The following is a 21,345-nucleotide window of genomic DNA, read 5'->3' as shown; positions in this document are numbered from 1 at the left end:
CTCTTTGCTCTCTCTGCTCAAATCTTAATTGGTTAGCTTATCCTTGGGACTGTATCTTTAAAGGTTTCCTCCACTATCTCCCTTCTTTTTGTTAAAGTGTAAGAATGTCTTCCATTTCTCTAATATCCGATCCACCATACTGTTATTATTCATAAATTACTAAAGAGCAGACCAGGACCACACTGTATGTTGGCAGTCTGGTAGTGTCTAGATATTTAACTCCTTTGTCATTTCATGCAAAGCTTCCTGTCCACCCCCATCCCACTGCAGGCATAGATGCCCACTCCCATCCTGTCTTTAAACTATTATCAGGCTACGCATTTGCCTGAGTGTGCCAGAAACACTCTGCAGCATTTGTGATCTTTACTGATTTTTCTCAAGCAGGAGCCCTGTCTCTGTGTATCGTAATAGATTAAAATTTATTCGGCTTTCAAGATATGCTTCTCTATTAAGTGCTCCTTAGTCAAAGGTTTAGCATTACCTTTTGTTTGTTTACTCCTCTAAAAATAAATTATAAGCTCCAACAGTGTAGGGAATTGTAATTCCCAGCATTTAGAAGAGAAGGTCTCTCCTTCACAAAGATTTATAGACTATGAATGCAGTTACCATATTTTAAACAGTTTAACCAATTCACACTATTGACCCTCTGTCTCTGTTTTTCTGTCTCTGTCTCTCTGTCTCTATCTCTGTCCTTCTGTCTCTGTCTCTGTCTTTCTCTCTCTGTCTCTGTATCGGGGGGGTCATATGTGGGCGCGTATGTGTGTAGGTGTGTGCAGCAACATGCATGTGAAGGTGACAACATTCTTGTGTTGGTTCCCTCCTTGGTACCATATAGAACTAGAGGAAGGAACCTAGATTCTCATGCTTTGTAGCAAGTCTCTTTAGAGGCTCAGCCATCTGGCTGGCCCTAACACTACTTTTTTCTAATAATAATGTAAGTGTTCATGTTGCAGAGACTCTAGGGTGTTGTTTCTTCAGACTATAATTTTGAGGTTTTCAATGTTCTGTCTGTTTTCTATTCTTTTCATAAGTGATAGGGTACATGAAAATTATAAAGGGAGATGGGGAGGAGACAAGATGTTCACTAGCCAGCATGCCAGAATGCAGAGGGAGCAGGATGGATCTAACCCTGAGATGATTTGAACCTAACTGAAAGAGATTGGATTCTCAGACTGCATTTGTGGTTGACTGCTTGTTTGTCTGTCTCATCCAGATATATATGGAAAAATTTGCTGTTAGCTTCTTTTTTTTAACACAGGAATTTCTAACTGGTTAAACTGAATAGTGGATAAGAATCGTAAGGCCAACAGTAGGCATTCTTGGTTCTTGAAATATTTGCAGAATGACAATCCTTAATTCCTATTGAAAATTACAAGCTATGTCTATGATTTTTCTATATCTTCAGACTGCTATCAAGCCTTACAACAAAAGGCTAAAACACAAATCCTCCTTGTTCAAAAATCCTGCCTGACCAAGCCTGCATCCCATTGCTACCTCTGTCCTATTATTCATGATAGAACTATTTCTTCATTTATACATCAGTAGGTGTATTTGTATATCAGTCTCAGTGGTAATCTTTATGTCTTCCCAAGCTATGTTCCATAACTTAGAAAATAAAACCAAGATATTTTATACCAGCTTTCCATAGCCCTGTGATAAATCTGATAAAGTAAATATTCACTAGTTTCTCTTTGTCTAATAAAACTCCATAATTAATGATAAAGGTTTGACATTATGGAAATTTCTTTTTAGAAGTCACCAAAAGAATGATCCCCATTCCTGCTATTAGTATGATTGTATTCCTGTTTTCACACCAGGAAGACTCTTAGATGTGATCATAAAAAGCTACTACTTGGAAACAAGGGTGTAACTCAACATGCACAACCTCTAGTTTCTATCTTGTGAACTAACAATGACAACAACAACAAAAAGCCAATTTCCAGGGCATGCATTATGTTTCAAAAAACATTCATAAATGGCTCATGAATGAAGTTATTCAAGGCAGTCAGAAGGTACTCCAAAGGCACTAAAGGGATCTCTCTCTTAGTTTTTATCTGTTTTATAACTCTAGTTGGGAATCATTTAAAGAATCAAGATGGAATTTCTAATAGTTTCATACACTTGTTTATGCTGTAATGGATGGGAATATGAATTCAGTCAAGACTTAAAAAAACAGGAAGATATTATTTTGTTCTGGAGGGTATATGGAGAATATATGAATATATATTCTGGAGGCAAGAATGAGATATGTTTTTTTCTCACCTTTGTACTGCAAAGAGTTCATTTCACAAAATCAGATGAAACAAGTCATTAATTTAAGTCTCAAATCTCCTGATCCCATCAATTCAGAAAGCCGAAGTCAGATATGGAGCCTGATTTGCTCTAGTTAGGACACATGGGGAGGTTGGGAGAAAGGGAGAGAGGTTTTCTGGAAGAGGGATCATCCAGTAACAGAGTCCTTCTGAACATAATCTCTTGGGTGGGTGTAAACTGGTACTAGGCGTACTTTCTCGCTTGCCCACTTTATGAATTTTTGTTGTTTCAGAATACCTACAGTACTGTTTCAGTTTCACTGAGTCATCTCTTGGGAAGCTGTTAGCAAGCAAAAATATTTTATCTTATTGTATGAGAAGTTTGTTTCATGGATGCATAATAAAAACCTTTCTTTACATATTATTAATGTATTTTTAAGAAAAATTCAACTCCTGAGAATGTAATTATAATGCATAAGGTTATAAATTAGGGTGTGCTCTATTGATAGTATAAACAGTGATGTTTCTATATTCATATACATATTTTAGCATATCAATCATTGGTAATGAAAATAACTCCTCTCCCTAGAGGTGGGTACAATATGTCCTCTTCAAAAAAAAAAAGGCCAAGCTAAATCTTATGACCACTCTTGGTGTATATAAATAATAAATAAACATAACAGGCCTTTAATATTAACAGCCTAGTTAGTACTGCTGCAAATGAGGAAGAAATCAAGGAGTAAAAATATGTTCAAATTTTAAAGAATGCAACCTAATTGGTAATATCTAATAAAATAGTATATTATTTGTATCTGTTAACGCAAAAGGTTGACATTTCTTCAAATACTCCTTTCAGAATATCATTTTCTATATTTTGCCTTAGTAGAGGTGACTTTTTCTTTATAATTATCATAACACATTTGTGTCTGGGATAACTTATTGCGATTTGTCATAATCAAATGATAGGAGGACATCTTTATAAGATGTGGAGATGCTGATGAGGAAAGGCTAGTACCAATTATCAGCTATAAAATCCTTGCTTATCATCTGTTAGCAAATTCCCAGTTGAAAACCTTTTACCAGGTTGGGACCAGCCTAAAATTTTCTTTACAATGAATATAATTCAGCACTAATAGAAGATGACTGTAATTTAACATACATTTAAAATAGAAAGAATAAGATTATTGCAATAAATCTAACATCACAAGCAACCAATCCAAGGAGCTTAATTATGACACTACTAAATGTGAAAATCTATTCAGTGCTAGGAACGCTTTTCACATTACATTCACGCTAAAGATTGGCTGTTAAGAGCTCATTACTGGTGTTTCTCTAAAGAGCGGTTTATTAAACACAGTTACCTAATAAGCATCTTTGGTGGCACAAATTGCTGAAAACAGTAATGAGTCTGATTAGACTTCATTTCAATTACGACAGCTTGTCTAAGAAAAAAATACTCCATACATATATATATATGCTTGAGTGTGTCTGCACATGTCTATGCATGTGTGTGTGCATGTATGAATGTGTATGTATGTGCGTGTGTGCATGTACATGCTGCATTGTAGAGTTTAAAAAAAAAAAAAGCTGCATCAGTATTTCCTTTTCCCAGATCACTAAGGAAAAGAGAATTGTTCAAGTCATCATCTAATTTACACACTGGAAAGCTGGATGAACAAATGAGTCGACATCTTGTTTGCTTGAAAACAGCAATAGCTTCACTGACTGATGTATCTAAATAAAGTCAACTTTAGTTCTCCTCAAGGTCTTCTTCCCCTTACCCCTTACCCTTTTTCTTGGTAATATAAGTGATAAAGAGAGTAGGAACTTAGAATCTTATAATCTTGATTCGTCTCTGTGGAGGTTATTCTCTCCAGATTCAAAGACTTACCTTTCAACTGTGTTTTCTCCATGGACTGACTGACTACGTAAATCATAACACAAAGTATGGGTTTACTTTTAATTGTAATGTACATATAGAAAGGGAGAATACAAGTTTAATGGATTCGCACCAGTTCGGAAAGCATGCAAAAATACTTGTGAGCCACCAAACTTTTTTTTTTTTTTAATTTTTAAAAAGTGTGTTATTTAACTGCATTTTACAGCTAACCTCTTATTAAATCATGCCCGGAATTTTACTACTAAAATTGAATGAAAAAATAAACAAACCTTAATGTAAAAGGCCTTTAAGTGATTAGGCTGTCATTGTTGTTGCCTGCATTCCCTGGTAGCATTTTAATGCTTCTGGGGTCTATAGCAAGGGATGTAAACTACTACTTCATGATATATCCTAATAGATTCCTTAAAAGTATAAGATAGCTTGACATTGAGCTAGATAAAATAATTTCTCTGGCAAAATATAAAAGTAATGAATGGATGTAGAAGCATTAAATACAAAAGAAGGCACCATTAAACACTTATCTTAGGAATCTTCACAACTTATATAAGTAATCAGGGAATAGCTATGGATTAAATATAAAATACAAATGGAATCAGCATCCTTTCTCATGGTCATTCTGATTTTTTTTTAATAAATTAAAAGGCAAAGCACTTCCAGGTGGACCAGTTCAGTCATCAGAGAGATGCCATAGGACCTACAACTCATCATGAAGTCTATGGGCTGATTATCAAAAAGAACACATTATATACAAAACACCAAATAAATCTAATTAACAAGTGCATACCAGTTCTATGATACTGTTGGTATTTTTGCTTTTTGTTTGCTCTTCAGGATCCCAGACTCAACATCCCGAATCCTGGGATTGTGTGCATTGTAACTTTGCCCACCTTAACCAATTATATCTTTTAATGAACATATTTTGCTTTTTGTGTAAACTCAGTTGTTTCCCAAAGTCGGTTCTCAATTAGAGAAATGCATATTCATAATGTATCTTGAGATCATAAATAAGATTTAAATGTGTTCCTTCTTGAGGCTTTTAACCTTGCTTAAGTCACAAGTAATAAATGCATAGATAAAACAGTAAGTAATGCTTACTCTGAAAAAAATTATGATGTACACAATCCACGTTAGTTAAATAATACATAATGTGTTCTATGAGGCTGAGGGTAAAGCTCATCTTCATAGCATATGCTTAGCATGCACAAGGCTTTGGACCCAATTTGCAATATCTAACCCTGAAAACACCCTCAAAAATTCATTAGAATGCATTTTGGGGTCCAAAATACTCTATTGTAACTATAGTAAATCATAGGCTAATTACAGCATGAAAGCAATCATTAAAATCCTTTTTTATTTCTTTCTTACCTCCAGTTTCCTTTTGCCTTTTTAAATCAACACCTTTGTGTGTGTGTGTGTGTGCATGTATACACACACACACACACACACACACACGAACCTATATTTTAATTTCTGTGTAGTTTATTTGTGCTGACTAAATAGCTTTGCGTAAATGTTGGCTTTTCTGTTGCTTACAGAATTGTGAATTAGATTTGAAAAACTGGAAAAATTGGAAAATTGGAAAAAGAAGAATGTGGTTTGGGCATGGGGGGTGGTGCTTGACTTATTCTTGTAACACAAGCAACTACAACTAACGAATTCTCTTTTAAACAAATTATTTGTTCATTAAAATTCACTGGAAACACCCTTATTCTTAAAGTTATTAAGAAACGAATACCGTCCTAAACATGTTAGTAACACTTCTCATAATCATTACAATAGTTTAGACCATAAGGAGGTTACCTCGTTGTAGCTTTAAACTTACTTAAGATAATTTTATTTTCAACTTTTGAGTAGAAACCTTTAAGCCTCAAAAATACTGGATTGTGAGTATGGAATTGTACTCATGTGGTTAATCACATAAGAGTTGATCACTCATTTCATTAATTCTGTCAAAGCTTAGACCCCTTTCAAAAACATAACTATGTTCTTCATCATCACAATATATTAAATTCTGATAATCATTATCCAAAAGAACACAATCGAGGACTTGGGGAGACATGGCTCAATATGTGAAGTTGCTTCCTGCGCAACCATGACAGCTGAAACTTCCATTCTCCAACTCTTACATAAAGAAGCCATGTGTGTAACTCCGGCAATGGGGGGGGGTGCACAAAACATGAGTTCCACATTGAGGGAGAGACTAGAATGTCATAGAGAAAGTTACTAAAAGTCAACCTCTGGTCTCTTTTTGTGTACACAGAGAAGATTGCACACACATGGCTACAACGCACACAAAGGAAGGAGTGAGGGACGCAGGGGGAGAGAGAGAGAGAGAGAGAGAGAGAGAGAGAGAGAGAGAGAGAGAGAGAGAATCATGTCAATATAGTATTGGAACTATTTCTTTAACTAGAGTCACTCCTGATATTAGCATTTCCCACTGGTTAGCTTTATGAATCTTACTGACTCCAGGTTGGGAAACGCCCCCTGCTTTGAAGATACTGCACCCTCTCCTGCTACTGTCTTATAGTGCAGCTTTCCATACCTTCACCAATGAATAAGCCAAGGCACTAAAGGTTGGCCTTTCATTCACACTGCACTTACATTAGCTGGAAATCAGAGTACTGCAAAGGTAGACGGAGCTCCCGTGCAATTCACCACACCAGAATAAGGCAGTGTGCTAACACCGTAAAGGTCATGCACCCCAGGTCCTGTGAAGAAGCCTTTCCTGCAGGACCTGGCTTACAGCAGTGTATTCTAAAGCAGTGTATCTTCATGCATCCTCCCATATGGAAAAAATAACAGTACTAAACTTACCAGAACTTTTCGTATGTAGGTTTTCCTAGTGCTTTCAGATCAAAGTTATTTTCTTCAGGCTGGATTGAATTATACAGAGGTCCCTGGAGTAAAGAACACTGAATTAATGCACTGTATCACTCAGCACTCACAATAGTATATTTTCCATATCCAAGACACAATATTCTGCAGTACATTAAAAATTAATGTACAATTTACCAAAAACAGAGAAAATTGTATAAATAACCTAAACAAATTTTGTGTGTGGTTCCAGAATTTAAACTCACCTAAAGAGTTTTTAAGGGAAATGTTTGAGGGGCTATCGTGTGATATATGAATTTTATCCTTACTTCCTTGTCTAATGAGAGAACTATCAGCCTTAAATAAGCAGACTTATCTTGTTTGTTTTATGAAAAGTTTATTTTAAGAATGAAAATCTAAAGGAATACAGAAAAGTGATGGATGCAAATTTCATCTCTGGCAAGATCATGGTGTATTTGGAAATTCTAAATTTGTTGGTTGACCATATCAATTTGCTATATTGGGCATAGATAAACTCAATTTAAATATAATCAATCTCCAATATAAAAATATTGGAGAGCTGGCTCAGTTGTTAAGAACAATTGTTACTTTTTCACAGGACCCAGGTTCAATTTCAAGCACCCACACAGCGACTTGCAACAGGCAAGTTGCAATGTTCCATGGACCAGATGTCATTGGCCGTCTCTGAGTACCAGGCACACATATGATGCACAAATGAACAATCAGGCAAAACACCTATACAAATAAATTATTTTCTAAGTAAATAAATGAATAAATAAATAAAACCAAGTCAAACATTAGACTTAGGTGTTTCAAATAAAGGGCACATGTGCAAGTAAATGTTTACAATTAGTTATACATGCAGGCAGTGGTTCACATGACAATTAAGGGCCATGGGTGAGGAAGTGAACAGCAAGCTGGATGGTGTCATCAGAATGCAAATGCATATCATACATAAGTATGGTATCGTCCCAGTCAGCAGTAATAACCTCAGACTCATAATTGGAAACACCACAAATTCTATTTTATATATATATATATATATATACATACATACATACATATATGTGTGTATATACATATATACATACATGTATGTGTATATATATGTATATGTATGTATATATATAAAATATATACATATGTACATATATACATATGTGTATGTATATATAAAATATATACATATGTACATACATACATTTATGTATGTATGTATATAATATATATGTATATATATAAAATAGAATTTGTGGTATATATATATATATGTGTGTGTGTGTGTATATATATATATATATGTATATATATATATATACACACACACACATACATACCCCTTAGTAATATGTAATGCATTGGATATTTGTATTGTTCTAGGCTGGATTCCGTGAATGTTCATGGGGCTCTCTGGTTGTGTTAACCCCATTTACTCCTGCATGCTATAGCTCACCTGTTATTTACACACATAAGAGGATTGATTCTGCTGAACAAGGGGAGTGCTCTGTTGTGACACAGAACATACATATTCATTAGCTTCAGCAGTCCCTATGGACGTATGTGCTATGTCCTGATGATCTTTGTATGACAAACAGAACTGGAGAAAGGGTAGATAGCCTTAATGGATTGAAAAACATACATGGGAAAAGAGAAGAGACAGCATGAGAAATGAGAGTCTATAAAGGAACAACTTTAAAGGTTAACTACGAAGCACTCATGTAACTGATTATAAATTGCCTAAAATTCAGAAGGAGCCAAAGCAAGGCCAGCCCTCTTACCTTGGGCTCTTTCTTGTTTGTGAGTTGGTGTCAGCTGGCACTAGCTGCTCAGGATCACAGTGTGAATCGCTTTTACGTGCTCGGTCTTAAGTGGATACATAGGCATTTAACATTGTGAATTACTCTAGGTTAGACAAGGGGTGTGGTCCTGGCTTATATTTGTTTTGAGTAACTAGTATTATTAATTATTATTGAGGCCTTTGTTATGATCTGAAAATATTAAAAAAAAAAAAAAACCCGTTCCTTCTCATACACCAAAACAAGTCAGATTTTTAGTTTAAAACTTCATAGGTTTTATGTGAATGTTCTGTTATCCAGCTTGGTTTTAAGTATTAGAAATTTTAAGACCCTCCACCATTTATTTATGGGAATAAAAGAAGTACTCATTTGAATTATGACCATTATTTTCTGAGTTGCTTTAAACCATATGGTATATATGCTGATTGCATATTGAATGCGAAGCTTAAGATATCAATACTCTGTTTGTTGGCATAATTTTCTTGTTTAAGTGTTTGCTTCCACTCTTGTACTTCTTTCACAATTTTTCTTATTGATTTATCTATTGTTTCTTTTGAGACTGTCTGTTGCTGTATAGTTCTGGCTGGCCTGGAACTCACTATGTAGACAAGGCTGGCGCCAACTTGCAGTGAACCTCCCGTCTCCTCCTCCAGAGTTCCATATTAAAAATAATGACCAATTAGTCCTCACATATGAAGGTTCATCCTTGGTTGCCAGGATGGGCAAACAGTCACCATTTCATTTAGCCATGTTCTTATAAGTGAACATTTTCTTTGTGTAGCCAGAATTTAATGCATTTAAGGGAGTCTAATTCAAATCATAAGTTATCTACAAGTTAAATTTGAGGACAAGATACATGCCACCCTAGTCCAAATTATTATGGCTGTAATGAACACAAGCTCTTAATAACCCTGAAATAATGACCTGTGAAACAAGCTCTGTCACCTCAATGTGATCTGTCTCTTTGGGGGTGTCTTAACCTCATGAATGTTGGACTAAAGCTGATGCAGTTGACTATTAAATCATGCATTGCCCTGTGATGTCAGAATCCATAGCATGTTAAAGGGAGAATATTAAGAATGATGGAGGTGGGGTGAGAGAAATACTGAGAAATAATATCTGAGAATCAAAGCTATTGGAAAACTGAATGAACAGTCATGGACCAGGTTTCTGAAGGTGCCATAATCCATCATTGCACACTGTTGTACCAATGACAGTGAATTGAATCAAACACCCTCAGTTAAGTTTCTGGTTCTCTGATTAGTAGGGCAGGGATATTTTCTTATTAAAATGTAGCATTTGGAATATTTTTCCTTCAAAACTGACTACATTGAAAAATTAATTTGGACTAAAAATTCAAAACCTTTTAAACTAAAGGCTTGCTATATTTTAAGAAATCCGCTTCATTGGAAACAAAAGTAGAGCTTTTGAAGTTCTATATACAATGGTCATGACTTTATACCGGCTCTGTAGCCTGTTACCAATACACATGCCTGAAGAGATAGATTCTTGTGAACCATGAGGAAGGAAAGTGGTGCATACCTAGAGTGGAAGCTTGTTTGCAGATTTGGCACACAGCTGGCAGAGCAGAGTAAAGTGTCTCATCTTTTCATCAGTCTTAAATGAGAACTATGGAAATAAAGTTGTCTTTGTTTGTTTTTAATGTTTTTTTTCTTTAATCCTATGAACTTGGCTGTGTATAGAAATCCTGTGCTGGAGAAAATTAAGCACAAGTTTGCAAACTGCTTGCTGATGTGCCCATGAGGCTGTAATTCTGTCAGAGGGGGAAGCAATAGAATGAGGTTTATCCAGACCAGTTAGCGAGAAATCTCTTCAATAGCTTTTCAAAGGACTCTCATACAAATATAGTGGAATCAGAGAGTGTTTCAAGAAGACTGCAATTTGAAGTTTTCAGGTATGAAATTGACATAAGGAGAAAAAAAAAACGACCATATCAGTAAATAATTAATACACAGTATCTCATTTTGAGACTGCAGATTAAAATTAGTCATTAGTTTTAAGCTGCCTTTCCCCCTTACGTTGAGACCAAAACAACATGAAAATTAAAGAAAATGCTACGAGTCATCGATTTATTTTTGAGACCTATTTCACGGAGCAGCTCAGCATAGACTTGAACTGGTCACTCTCTTGCTTCAGTTTCCCATGCACTGGGATTTCAGACCTATCCCTCTGTACCCATCTAGCAGTTTGAATTTTGACATTTTTTGTTGAAGTGATCTTGAAAGAATTTCTATACCTTTCTTGTAACAACATCCACACTGGAAATTGCTATTTTCAATGGCTGTCTTGTTTTTGGTTTTTTTGTTTTTTTTTTTTTAAATGGGGAGTAGTTTTACTTTTTTTTTTTCCTTCCTGTTCCAGTCACATTATTTTGTGTTTAAAACATCTATGGCATTTTTTTAAAATAAAAAGCCAAGTGATGCTTATATGTCTCACATCTTCCGGAAAAAAAAAATTTATTACTATAGGTAGTCTTGTCTGCAGACTAAAAAGCCGTGACTTGCTGGGCAGTAGTGGCATATGCCTTTAATCCCAGCACTTGGGAGGCAGAGGCAGGCGGATTTTTGAGTTCAAGGCCAGCCTGGAGTTCCAGGACTGCCAGGGCTACACAGAGAAACCCTGTCTCAAAAAAAAAACTATAAAAAAAAAAAAAAAGCTGTAGCTCTCGCCTGTACATTTTATAGCAGAGCTAAGCAAAGTTAGCTCATGCGACTCTTCCAGAGATGAGAAAGTAGTGTCATAGAAGTATAGAAGTGACTCACAAGGCTAGAGTTTGTGATGTTTAAACAAGCTTCTAGAACTTCCTTTGTTAAGAAAAAATAAAAGTATGTGGTGTGTGTGTATGTGTGTGTGGTGTGTGTGTGTGTGTGTGTGTGTGTGTGTGTGTGTGTGTGTGTGAGAGAGAGAGAGAGAGAGAGAGAGAGAGAGAGAGAGAGAGAGCCTGGGCACCACAATGTGTGTGTGTGTCTGTGTGTGTCTGTGTGTGTGTTTGTGTGTGTCTGTGTGTGTGTATGTGTGTGTGTGTATGTGTGTGTGTGTCTGTGTGTGTGAGTATGTATGTGTGTGTGTCTGTGTGTGTCTGTGTGTGTCTGCATGTGTGTGTATGTGTGTGTATGTGTGTGTGTATGTGTGTGTCTGCGTGTGTGTGTATGTGTGTGTGTCTGTGTGTGTGTGTGTGTATGTGTGTGTATGTGTCTGTGTGTGTCTGTGTGTGTACATATGTATATAGAAGACAGTTTTTGAGAGTCAGCTCTCTCCTTCCACATATACTTGGGATTCTTCAGTATCTTTCTTTTCCAACATTCTGGTTATGATTTAAACTAAAACTCTTTGCTATACAAAATAGTCTCCAAACTACGAGCACACCGTAAATGGAATCTCAATCTGGAAGAAAGGCAATTTTGTTTTGACTAGAACACCCTAAAAATATATTAATATTGTAAAACTAGAGTCTACTTTTAAGAAATGTATAATATAATATTAAGGATAAACAAAGCAGAAATTCCTTTGACTTAGCTTTCTTATGGAGCCCCCAAGGCTTTAGATATTTGAAAGTTCTCAACTTGTGTACTAAATAAATTTGAAAACTTCTGTATAATATTTATACCATGAAATCCTTTAGTATGTGCTGACTGGAATCTAGTACAGATAAAATGCCCTGTGCTTTACCTCCACCCTTTCCTATCTTTTACATTGTATTTTAAGCCCAGCAAACCTTAGGAAATGGAGTGAGGTGTTTTCCAGATCAAATGGGTCGTGCTGGTCTCTTTGCTGCTGAAGATGCATAGATGAAGGGAGAGAGCTGCAGAATCTGATGAAACACTACAACTGCTCCTCATTCCCTTGAAGAAAGGAAATGGGGAAATATCACACAGAGCCGAGCCAGAGTCTGGAGCCAGGAAGTTTGTAGCCCCTCTCTCCAAAGGCTCTCCGCTGCTAAAGCTGTATTTTGGGCCAGTGAATTTGATTCTCTCTCCTTGAAATCCTTGGACATTCTGTGTACTTTTGCAGCCATTCCCAATGTAAGGGATGATGAAGTTGCTATATCAACAGACTGCAGAGTCTCTAAACATTTAAAATTACTTTATTCTTGTTTATTCCAGCAGCTACGCTTTATACAAAGAATCTCGATGAATACTGTAGTATGATTTTTTTTTTTTAAGTAATGCAAAGTTCAGAGTACAGTCCCCCACAGAACATAATAGGCATGTTACCACATGGGTAGTGTCGTACAACTACCTAAGCTCAAGCCCTCTCTACACCTGTAATGCTTGCCTTGTGTCTGTACCCTTAGGAGTCTAAGGGAACAGGCCAAAGGTCCTTAGCAGGTGGAGGTGCTGCCGTAAGGTCACAGCTGTGGCAGAGCTTTCCACACCTACAACTGTTGAATCCCACAAGTGCATTAAGGTTGGGCACTAAGTGCTTCCAGGTAATTCACCCAGCAATATGTGCTAAAAATAGATTCTAGGAGACATACCTTTTCTTTTTCTTCTAATTCTCTCCCTTTTCTCAATATTATTCCCTTCACTTTTGCTGTGTGTGTGTGTGTGTGTGTGTGTGTGTGTGTGTGTGTGTGTTTTCTTTAAACTCTTGAAACTGAGGCAGAACTTTAGACATTTTGGTTGTTTGATTTCCAAACTAATAAGAACAAAATGAACACTGCAAAACAGCTACTGTTTAGGTGCTAGATCCTAAAATGGTCAGTACTACCAAGAAGGGCAAATGTCACTCAAATCCCCACTCTTTTGTATATAACAAAGGGATGCGCATTTATATGTTCATAGTTGATCCTGTGGTAAGAACAGGAGAACAAAATGTTCAGAGATTTACTGTTATATCTGCCACCTATAGGTAACATTTCTGATAAATCCTCAATAACTTTATTTAAAAATAAATGTGTTTATTTTTAAACATAAATACATTTATTACCATAAGATGTACAAGCTATGGTAAGAAATTTCTCATCTTTTACAATATAGAAATGGACATTTTTGGAGCACTTTTAAATTATCTTTAAAATCTATAGCTCTTGTTTTAGATCTATAGCCCAATATAGCCCAGGCTATCCTCTTATTCATGAACATCCCACGGCCTGCCAAGTGGTAGAATTGAAGGTACAGGCCAAGATATCTGACTATTTTCTGACTTTTGTCTTCATTGTATTAAGCCTGATACTTCCAAACAACAGTGGGAATTCTTGTTCTGAAGGCAAGTTTCTAAAGTGTAAAATAGCATCATTCTTGGGATTTTTTTTCTTTGTATGTTCTAAGGGAAAAAAAAATCACATCAAAGCTTCTTTCCTTTTCTAACTCATCTCGTTGCTTTAATATCAGGTTAGGTGGCGGAAGCTTTCTGCTCTCACAGGCAACAGTGATGCAGTCAACTTGGGTACCATATAACTTTGTTGAAAGAACATTTGGAGCCACATTTTTTTCCACTTTGTCACCACCAGTAAACAAGATCAACAAAAACAATGCATTTGGTGCTGCCTCCCTCCCCCAACACAGAATGCTAAGATTCAAGCGCTGGTGAATAGGCTCTTTATGTTCTCAAGGCCCTACCCAGGTCCTCAATGCTGACTTCTGTGCATCTCACTAATATCAGGATCTAGGTTATGGTTAATGTTTAACCTTTGCTTTCAAATAGCCTTGGTGATTCCAGGGCTCTCCCAGAAGAAAGGAACACTCCTTTTTTTTTTTTTTTCCTTCAGGTTAAACAGAACTCAGACTTCCCTTTCTCACATTTCCTAAAGATATTGTTTAGTATGCATCAATAGATAAACTTTTGGTTACATCAATAAACATATTCAATCCAGTAACTATCCCAATGAACTATTTTGATGGATCGGATCTTTGCCTAATTTCAGAAGAAATCTAAATGTTTGAAAATTCAATTAGTTTTGGTACATTAAAACTGCACAGACATACTCAGTTGATGTGGGCAATCTGTTTTGTTCAAAGTGCCTAGGCTTATTGCTTTAAAGCAGTGGTAACATATGAAAATCATGTTTGCATTTTTATAAGCGATTAATTTATAAGAAAACTTTGCTTAAATCAAGACAGAGAGGCCCTGCCTCCCATTATTTTCATTGTTCACTTTTTATTAAAGGTTATTTCTTTCTATCATGGTTATTAACTAAATCCAACAAGAAATCATCTCAACTAACTGGAAGGAAGCTGAATCCTTTCATTCTGTGTGCTTGCATGTGCATGTATGTATGCTTACATACACACATTTGCACTTGCCTAGACATACACGCTACTGTATTACTGTGACTTCTAAATTATTTTTGAGATACATATTCATGTTTCTTCTTTATCAGTCTAATAATATGCCCTATCAGGGCATGTGTATTCTTACTTTTACTACTTAGTATTTTCAGGTTTTTTTAAGAGGAAAAAATATCCCAATAGAAATTACTTGGAAATAACCATGGGATTAATGAATGTGTAGGCCTTTTAGTTCTACGCTGCTGTCGCATTGGTATTCTCTCCTTTTTGTTAGGCTGGGAGTAAATCCCTTGACACTAGAAGAATTTAGATACTGATTACTTGCGATTGGTTCCTGGTGATTTGCCCTTAATAATTTCCAGTTGAGTCTAATGAAAGTATGATTCCTGAAAAGCCGCTTCATTAAAATTGCATCCTTTCCCCCTTCAAGTGTAGTTCAGTCATGTCACCCACTTTGTGGTGTGTTTTTCTCCTCTTAAAAAGTAATGACTGAGAAAGCGGAAACAATTAGGAGAATCACTTCACTTCTTCCCAGAACCCTGCTCACCAACTCTTCCTCTTTCTTTGAGTGGGAGGATAAAGGAGTGCTTCTTTGGGGTTCACAATATTAATTTCCAAATTGATTTGATTGTTTTAAAGTATACATAGTCTTAAACAAACATATGAATATTTGAAGTATAGTGAGGAGTATTTTGCGTATACAAAAGAACTAAGATCTTTAGTATTTTTACTAAACACACATAGAAAGGCTGATTAACTTATACTTGTGCAGCATTCAAACTTAATTTCACTGAGTTGGTGATTTGCAAATGAATATCTGCATGGATCCTTTTTAAAAATCCAAATGCAAATGAGTCCAACGGCAGTAAAATATATTTGCAAATGAATCCTGTTGCTTTATTCATTTATTGTGTAATTACTGCAATCCTTCCCACCTTGTTTTCAGTATTTCTTAATCATTAAGTCGGAAGCATGACAGCAGTGCCAGCCCTGGCATGATTCTCTTTGACTAAAACCTTGTAAATTAACACAATTAGCACAGCATCCTCCTGCTAATTAACTTCCACTGTCTGGTGCAGTGGTTTTGCAAACAAGGAAGACGGAGTCAGAAGGGAATCAACATGCCATTCTGTTACCAAACTGTGTGCTCTGTTCAGTTTAGCTCAGCGAGTCAAAGCTGGCCATGTCAAAAGCCAGAGTCAGGCAATGAGGAGCTGAAGTGGTTGGGGGAGGAGAACAGAAAGGGACGGGAGCTGTCAACACTGCTTGGGGAATTCAGAAGGGAATGGATGCCACAGATGCCTCATTTAGACCAGGCCTTCCTCTTATCAAGGATCCTCTGCCAGAGGGCACAAGATGGTTTGCAAAATTCACTTTGGGTAATACAAAAGAGATTAAGGAGGGCATCTTAATACAGCTGTAGCAGAATAGCACTTGGAAGTGTCCGTTCCAAGTGAGCAGAGATTAGAGTTAAGATGAGTGAGCAAGCACTGAAAAATAGGAGAACGGGGTTCCAGTACTCTGTGGTGACTAACTATATGAAAACCTCAGTGGTACATCTTAAATAAGTTGCTTTAGGCACTACTTTTGTGATGTGTGAAGCAGGTAATTTCCAAGGTCTTTCAAAAGTTATCATTTAAAAGAAATGTCTGATTCTAGTAACTGAGTGTTTTCTCTTAAGTAAGAAAATACTCATTTCCAGGTTACTACAGAGTCAGTGGCTTCAGTTAGCAATCTAGCAGATGATAGGTTTACTCCTGTGAGCTCATGGATGAGTTGTACTCATCCACTTTCTGCCACAGAGGGCTCACTATAGAAATGTAAGGGGTTAGAATCCAGATTCTCCACTCTCTCCATCCCTTCTTGCACTTCCTCTCTCTTTTTTCTCATATATATGTCCTTCCCTCCTCTCTTGTCTATAAGGGGAGGAGGATTACCAGAGGAGGAGGGAGAACAACACAAGAAGCCCCAGCAGACAAGTGATGCTTGTTTTTTTTCCAGACTCAACAACAGAACTGAGAGGCAGAAAGGAGCCAGTTGTAATTCATACCGAGTTGTAGGCTTTGTGCGATGAAAGCCGGTGGAGCGCTGCCTGGGAGATTGCTTTGCTGCACTCCACGAAGCAGATTTGAAACTGTCGTGGACCACTTTAGATGAGAGTTGGATTATGGAATGACCTGCTATGTCTGTGTCATATTGTTCTGTGCAGAGAGCATTATACTCTGCTAACTAGGTGTTCAGTACCAAATAAGAGAGGTATCCTAGATGCGATCTGTCAGCTGTGTCTCATTTTTATATTGCTAAAATATAAAACAGAAACTGATGGGAAGAGGCAGAATAACTAGGTGGCATGCATCCATGTTATCAGTACTGTATGCTGGATATTAAAATGTGTGTGTGTGTGTTATTGCAAACAATCATGATTGAATTCTAATTTGACAAGATTGCTTGTGTGTGTGTGTGTGTGTGTGTGTGTGTGTAGTATTTGTGTTAAATAAGTAACTTTATGGGTTTATGACAGCAATAAGGCTCCTTTATCTTTTTTTATTTTAATTTTGTTTCCTACAGAGTTTTCTTTTACATTGGATTTATCTTTTTTACAGGGTTTAATATCTTCCCATTTGAAGAATTCATATAATAGAGATCACTTTACTTATTACAACCTCGGAAGATTCTTGTCCATGTCCATCTAGTTAGTGGAAGATAATAAATAGCACACCAGAGGGTGGGAAGCTTTAATTGTTCTGATGAATATCCAAGTAAATTTACTATCTTTCCCCTCAAATTCTTAGGCTTGAAGATGCAGTGGACGCCGGAGCATGCCCAGTGGCCAGAACAGCATTTTGACATCACCTCAACCACTCGGTCTCCCGCCCACAAAGTTGAAGCCTATAGAGGTCATTTGCAGCGCACCTACCAGTATGCCTGGGCGAATGATGACATATCTGCTCTGACTGCATCCAACCTTCTGAAAAAATATGCAGAGAAGTATTCTGGCATTTTGGAAGGTCCCGTAGACCGACCTGTACTCAGCAATTATTCAGACACACCATCAGGACTCGTGAATGGTCGGAAAAATGATAGCGAACCCTGGCAGCCTTCCTTGAATTCAGAAGCCGTTTATCCTATGAACTGTGTCCCGGATGTCATCACTGCCAGCAAAGCTGGTGTCAGTTCAGCCCTCCCTCCAGTAGACGTCTCGGCAAGTATAGGGAGCTCCCCTGGGGTGGCCAGCAACCTGACAGAGCCAAGTTACTCAAGTAGTACCTGTGGAAGCCACTCAGTACCTAGTCTTCATGCGGGGCTCCCATCTCAGGAATATGCTCCAGGATACAACGGATCATATTTGCATTCTACCTACAGCAGCCAGCCCACACCGGCACTTCCTTCGCCTCATCCGTCCCCGTTGCATAGCTCTGGGCTCTTGCAGCCACCACCCCCTCCTCCTCCCCCACCAGCCCTGGTCCCAGGCTACAACGGGACTTCCAATCTCTCCAGTTACAGCTATCCCTCTGCTAGCTATCCTCCTCAGACTGCCGTGGGGTCTGGGTACAGCCCTGGGGGAGCACCCCCTCCTCCTTCGGCATACCTGCCTTCAGGAATTCCTGCTCCCACCCCTCTGCCCCCGACTACTGTTCCTGGCTACACCTACCAAGGTCATGGTTTGACACCCATCGCACCCTCCGCTCTGACCAACAGTTCGGCAAGTTCTCTCAAAAGGAAAGCTTTCTATATGGCAGGGCAAGGAGACATGGACTCCAGTTACGGAAATTACAGCTATGGCCAACAGAGATCGACACAGAGTCCTATGTACCGAATGCCCGACAACAGCATTTCAAACTCGAATCGGGGGAATGGCTTTGACAGAAATGCTGAAACATCATCCTTAGCATTTAAGCCAACAAAGCAGCTGATGCCCTCTGAGCAGCAAAGGAAATTCAGCAGCCAGTCCAGTAGGGCTCTGACCCCTCCTTCCTATAGTACTGCTAAAAATTCATTGGGATCAAGATCCAGTGAATCCTTTGGGAAGTATACGTCGCCAGTCATGAGTGAGCACGGGGACGACCATCGGCAGCTCCTTGCTCATCCAATACAAGGTCCGGGACTCCGTGCAGCTACCTCATCCAACCACTCTGTGGACGAGCAACTGAAGAACACTGACACGCACCTCATTGACCTGGTCACCAATGAGATCATCACCCAAGGACCTCCCGTGGACTGGAGCGACATAGCCGGTCTTGACCTGGTGAAGGCCGTTATTAAGGAGGAGGTTTTGTGGCCAGTGTTGAGGTCAGATGCATTCAGTGGGCTGACGGCCTTACCTAGGAGCATCCTTCTCTTTGGACCTCGGGGTACAGGCAAAACACTATTGGGCAGATGCATAGCTAGTCAGCTTGGGGCCACGTTTTTCAAAATTGCCGGTTCCGGACTAGTTGCAAAGTGGTTAGGAGAAGCGGAGAAAATTATCCACGCCTCTTTTCTTGTGGCCAGGTGTCGCCAGCCCTCGGTGATTTTTGTTAGTGACATTGACATGCTTCTCTCCTCTCAAGTGAGCGAGGAACACAGTCCAGTCAGTCGGATGAGAACCGAATTTCTGATGCAGCTGGACACTGTACTAACTTCGGCTGAGGACCAAATCGTAGTCATTTGTGCCACCAGTAAACCAGAAGAAATAGATGAATCTCTTCGGAGGTACTTCATGAAAAGACTTTTAATCCCACTTCCTGACAGCACAGCGAGGCACCAGATAATAGTACAGCTGCTCACACAGCACAATTACTGTCTCAATGACAAGGAGTTTGCACTGCTTGTCCAGCGCACAGAAGGCTTTTCTGGACTAGACGTGGCTCATTTGTGTCAGGAAGCAGCAGTGGGGCCTCTCCATGCTATGCCAGCTACAGACCTTTCAGCCATTATGCCCAGCCAGTTAAGGCCCGTTACATATCAAGACTTTGAAAATGCTTTCTGCAAGATTCAGCCTAGCATATCTCAAAAAGAGCTTGATATGTATGTTGAATGGAACAAAATGTTTGGTTGCAGTCAGTGATAACATCTTTAAAAAAAAATGTAATGAATGTTGGCACACACATAAAACCTGCTACATAGGGAATAGAGCCCCTTTCCAGTAGTGTTTCAATTGCTAAGGGTACTGGGGAAGACAACGATTATGTTGCATCTTTAGAGTCAGGGTAGCTTTGGAGGAAGCAGGCATCAGATGAGAGCCTCTGATTTGGAAGCCCCAGCTGACAGAAAGCATATACATGTGGATGCTCAGATCGGTTCACGCTTAGACGACACTCACCGAGAAGCAAGGTGCAAGTGTGTTGATTTCAGAAGGACATGAACCTCGTGTGTTGATTCCATTCTGCTGTTCTCGAGATTTAGTTGCTGTCAAGTGCCTGGAGTGGTGCTTTATTTTTTTGTTTGTTTGTTTGTTTGTTTGCCTCACAATTACATTGGTGGCATGTGCTAATATAAAGAGCTTTAACTTCAAACACTATTGGACTAAAGAGATGAACGGTTGTGTTACAACAGAAAACCAGATTTTTTTGCCATTTTAAGAGCAACAGTATTCCTCAATCCTGTCTGTTCTGCAGTGTTAGCTAAGAACAGGTAAAACAGGGTAACGGTAATCTGGACCTTAATTTCTGCAGTTCATTTCTTTTAATGTTCTTGTCTGCAAAAACTCAGGAAAGTGATTGTGATTTGTACAGTACCTCAAAGGAATGTGTTAAAAGCACTATGTACTGCTGAGAGTAATAGGGTAGGCTTCAATGTTACTTTATATTAAAATGTATGTTTACCTCAACAATTGGAGAAGAGTAAGGAAAATTCCTTTGAATGTATCCAGAAAAGAAAAGAAAAATACTGAAGTGTGATACAACTGAATAGTTACAGTTTAAAAGTAGAAGTGCAAGGATTTTTTTTTAAAGTTCTCTTACTAATTATGGAGAATTACTAACCAGAGCAGAACAATTACTGAAGAGTTCTTAATGCATTGCTCTCCTTGATGATTAAGCAGAAATGTTCATAGAAGTTACACTGGTTAATTGAAAAGCTGTGTCTTCAGTTTGTGTTGGTGTTTAGAGCAGTCAGCTGCAGACCTGTTTAAGATCCTGAAAGTGACAGAACCCACAAACTATAACTGCCTTCTACTGCCATGGTGGAGGTGGTGGTGGTGATGTTTTGGAAGCTCTCTCTGTTAATCCACTAGGGAAAGCGTCTATTCTCTTCACTCAGAGTTTCTAGGCTTGCAGAGCTGTTTCCCGAAAAGCAGAGGATAGAACCAAATCAAACATGAAAATTAAAAA

The 21,345-nt window shown here is 38.1% G+C and overlaps 1 protein-coding gene and 1 long non-coding RNA gene across 6 annotated transcripts in view; one reads left to right on the top strand and one right to left on the bottom strand.

Moving 5' to 3' along the window:
• LOC116090237 overlaps nt 1-12,638 on the bottom strand; it is a 34,916-nt gene extending 22,278 nt beyond the window's left edge. Inside the window, exons 1-2 of the long non-coding RNA XR_004118621.1 lie at nt 12,520-12,638; nt 6,967-7,049 (exon numbers count right to left, since the gene is read on the bottom strand). This is a non-coding gene — a long non-coding RNA (uncharacterized LOC116090237). The remainder of the gene's footprint in view (nt 1-6,966; nt 7,050-12,519) is intronic.
• Nucleotides 1-21,345, top strand: part of Fign (fidgetin, microtubule severing factor) — a 117,533-nt gene extending 96,188 nt beyond the window's left edge. For all 5 annotated transcript variants that reach the window (XM_031370443.1, XM_031370441.1, XM_031370442.1 and 2 more), the window contains one exon: nt 17,827-21,345. In XM_031370443.1, coding sequence (XP_031226303.1) covers nt 17,835-20,081 — 2,247 coding nt within the window. In that variant the 5' untranslated portion in view covers nt 17,827-17,834 and the 3' untranslated portion in view covers nt 20,082-21,345. The remainder of the gene's footprint in view (nt 1-17,826) is intronic.

This window comes from Mastomys coucha, unplaced genomic scaffold, assembly GCF_008632895.1.
Source record: "Mastomys coucha isolate ucsf_1 unplaced genomic scaffold, UCSF_Mcou_1 pScaffold15, whole genome shotgun sequence".
Lineage (NCBI taxonomy): Eukaryota > Metazoa > Chordata > Mammalia > Rodentia > Muridae > Mastomys > Mastomys coucha.
The sequence above is the reverse complement of the archived record's forward strand: the minus strand, read 5'-3'. Positions and strand labels throughout refer to the sequence as shown.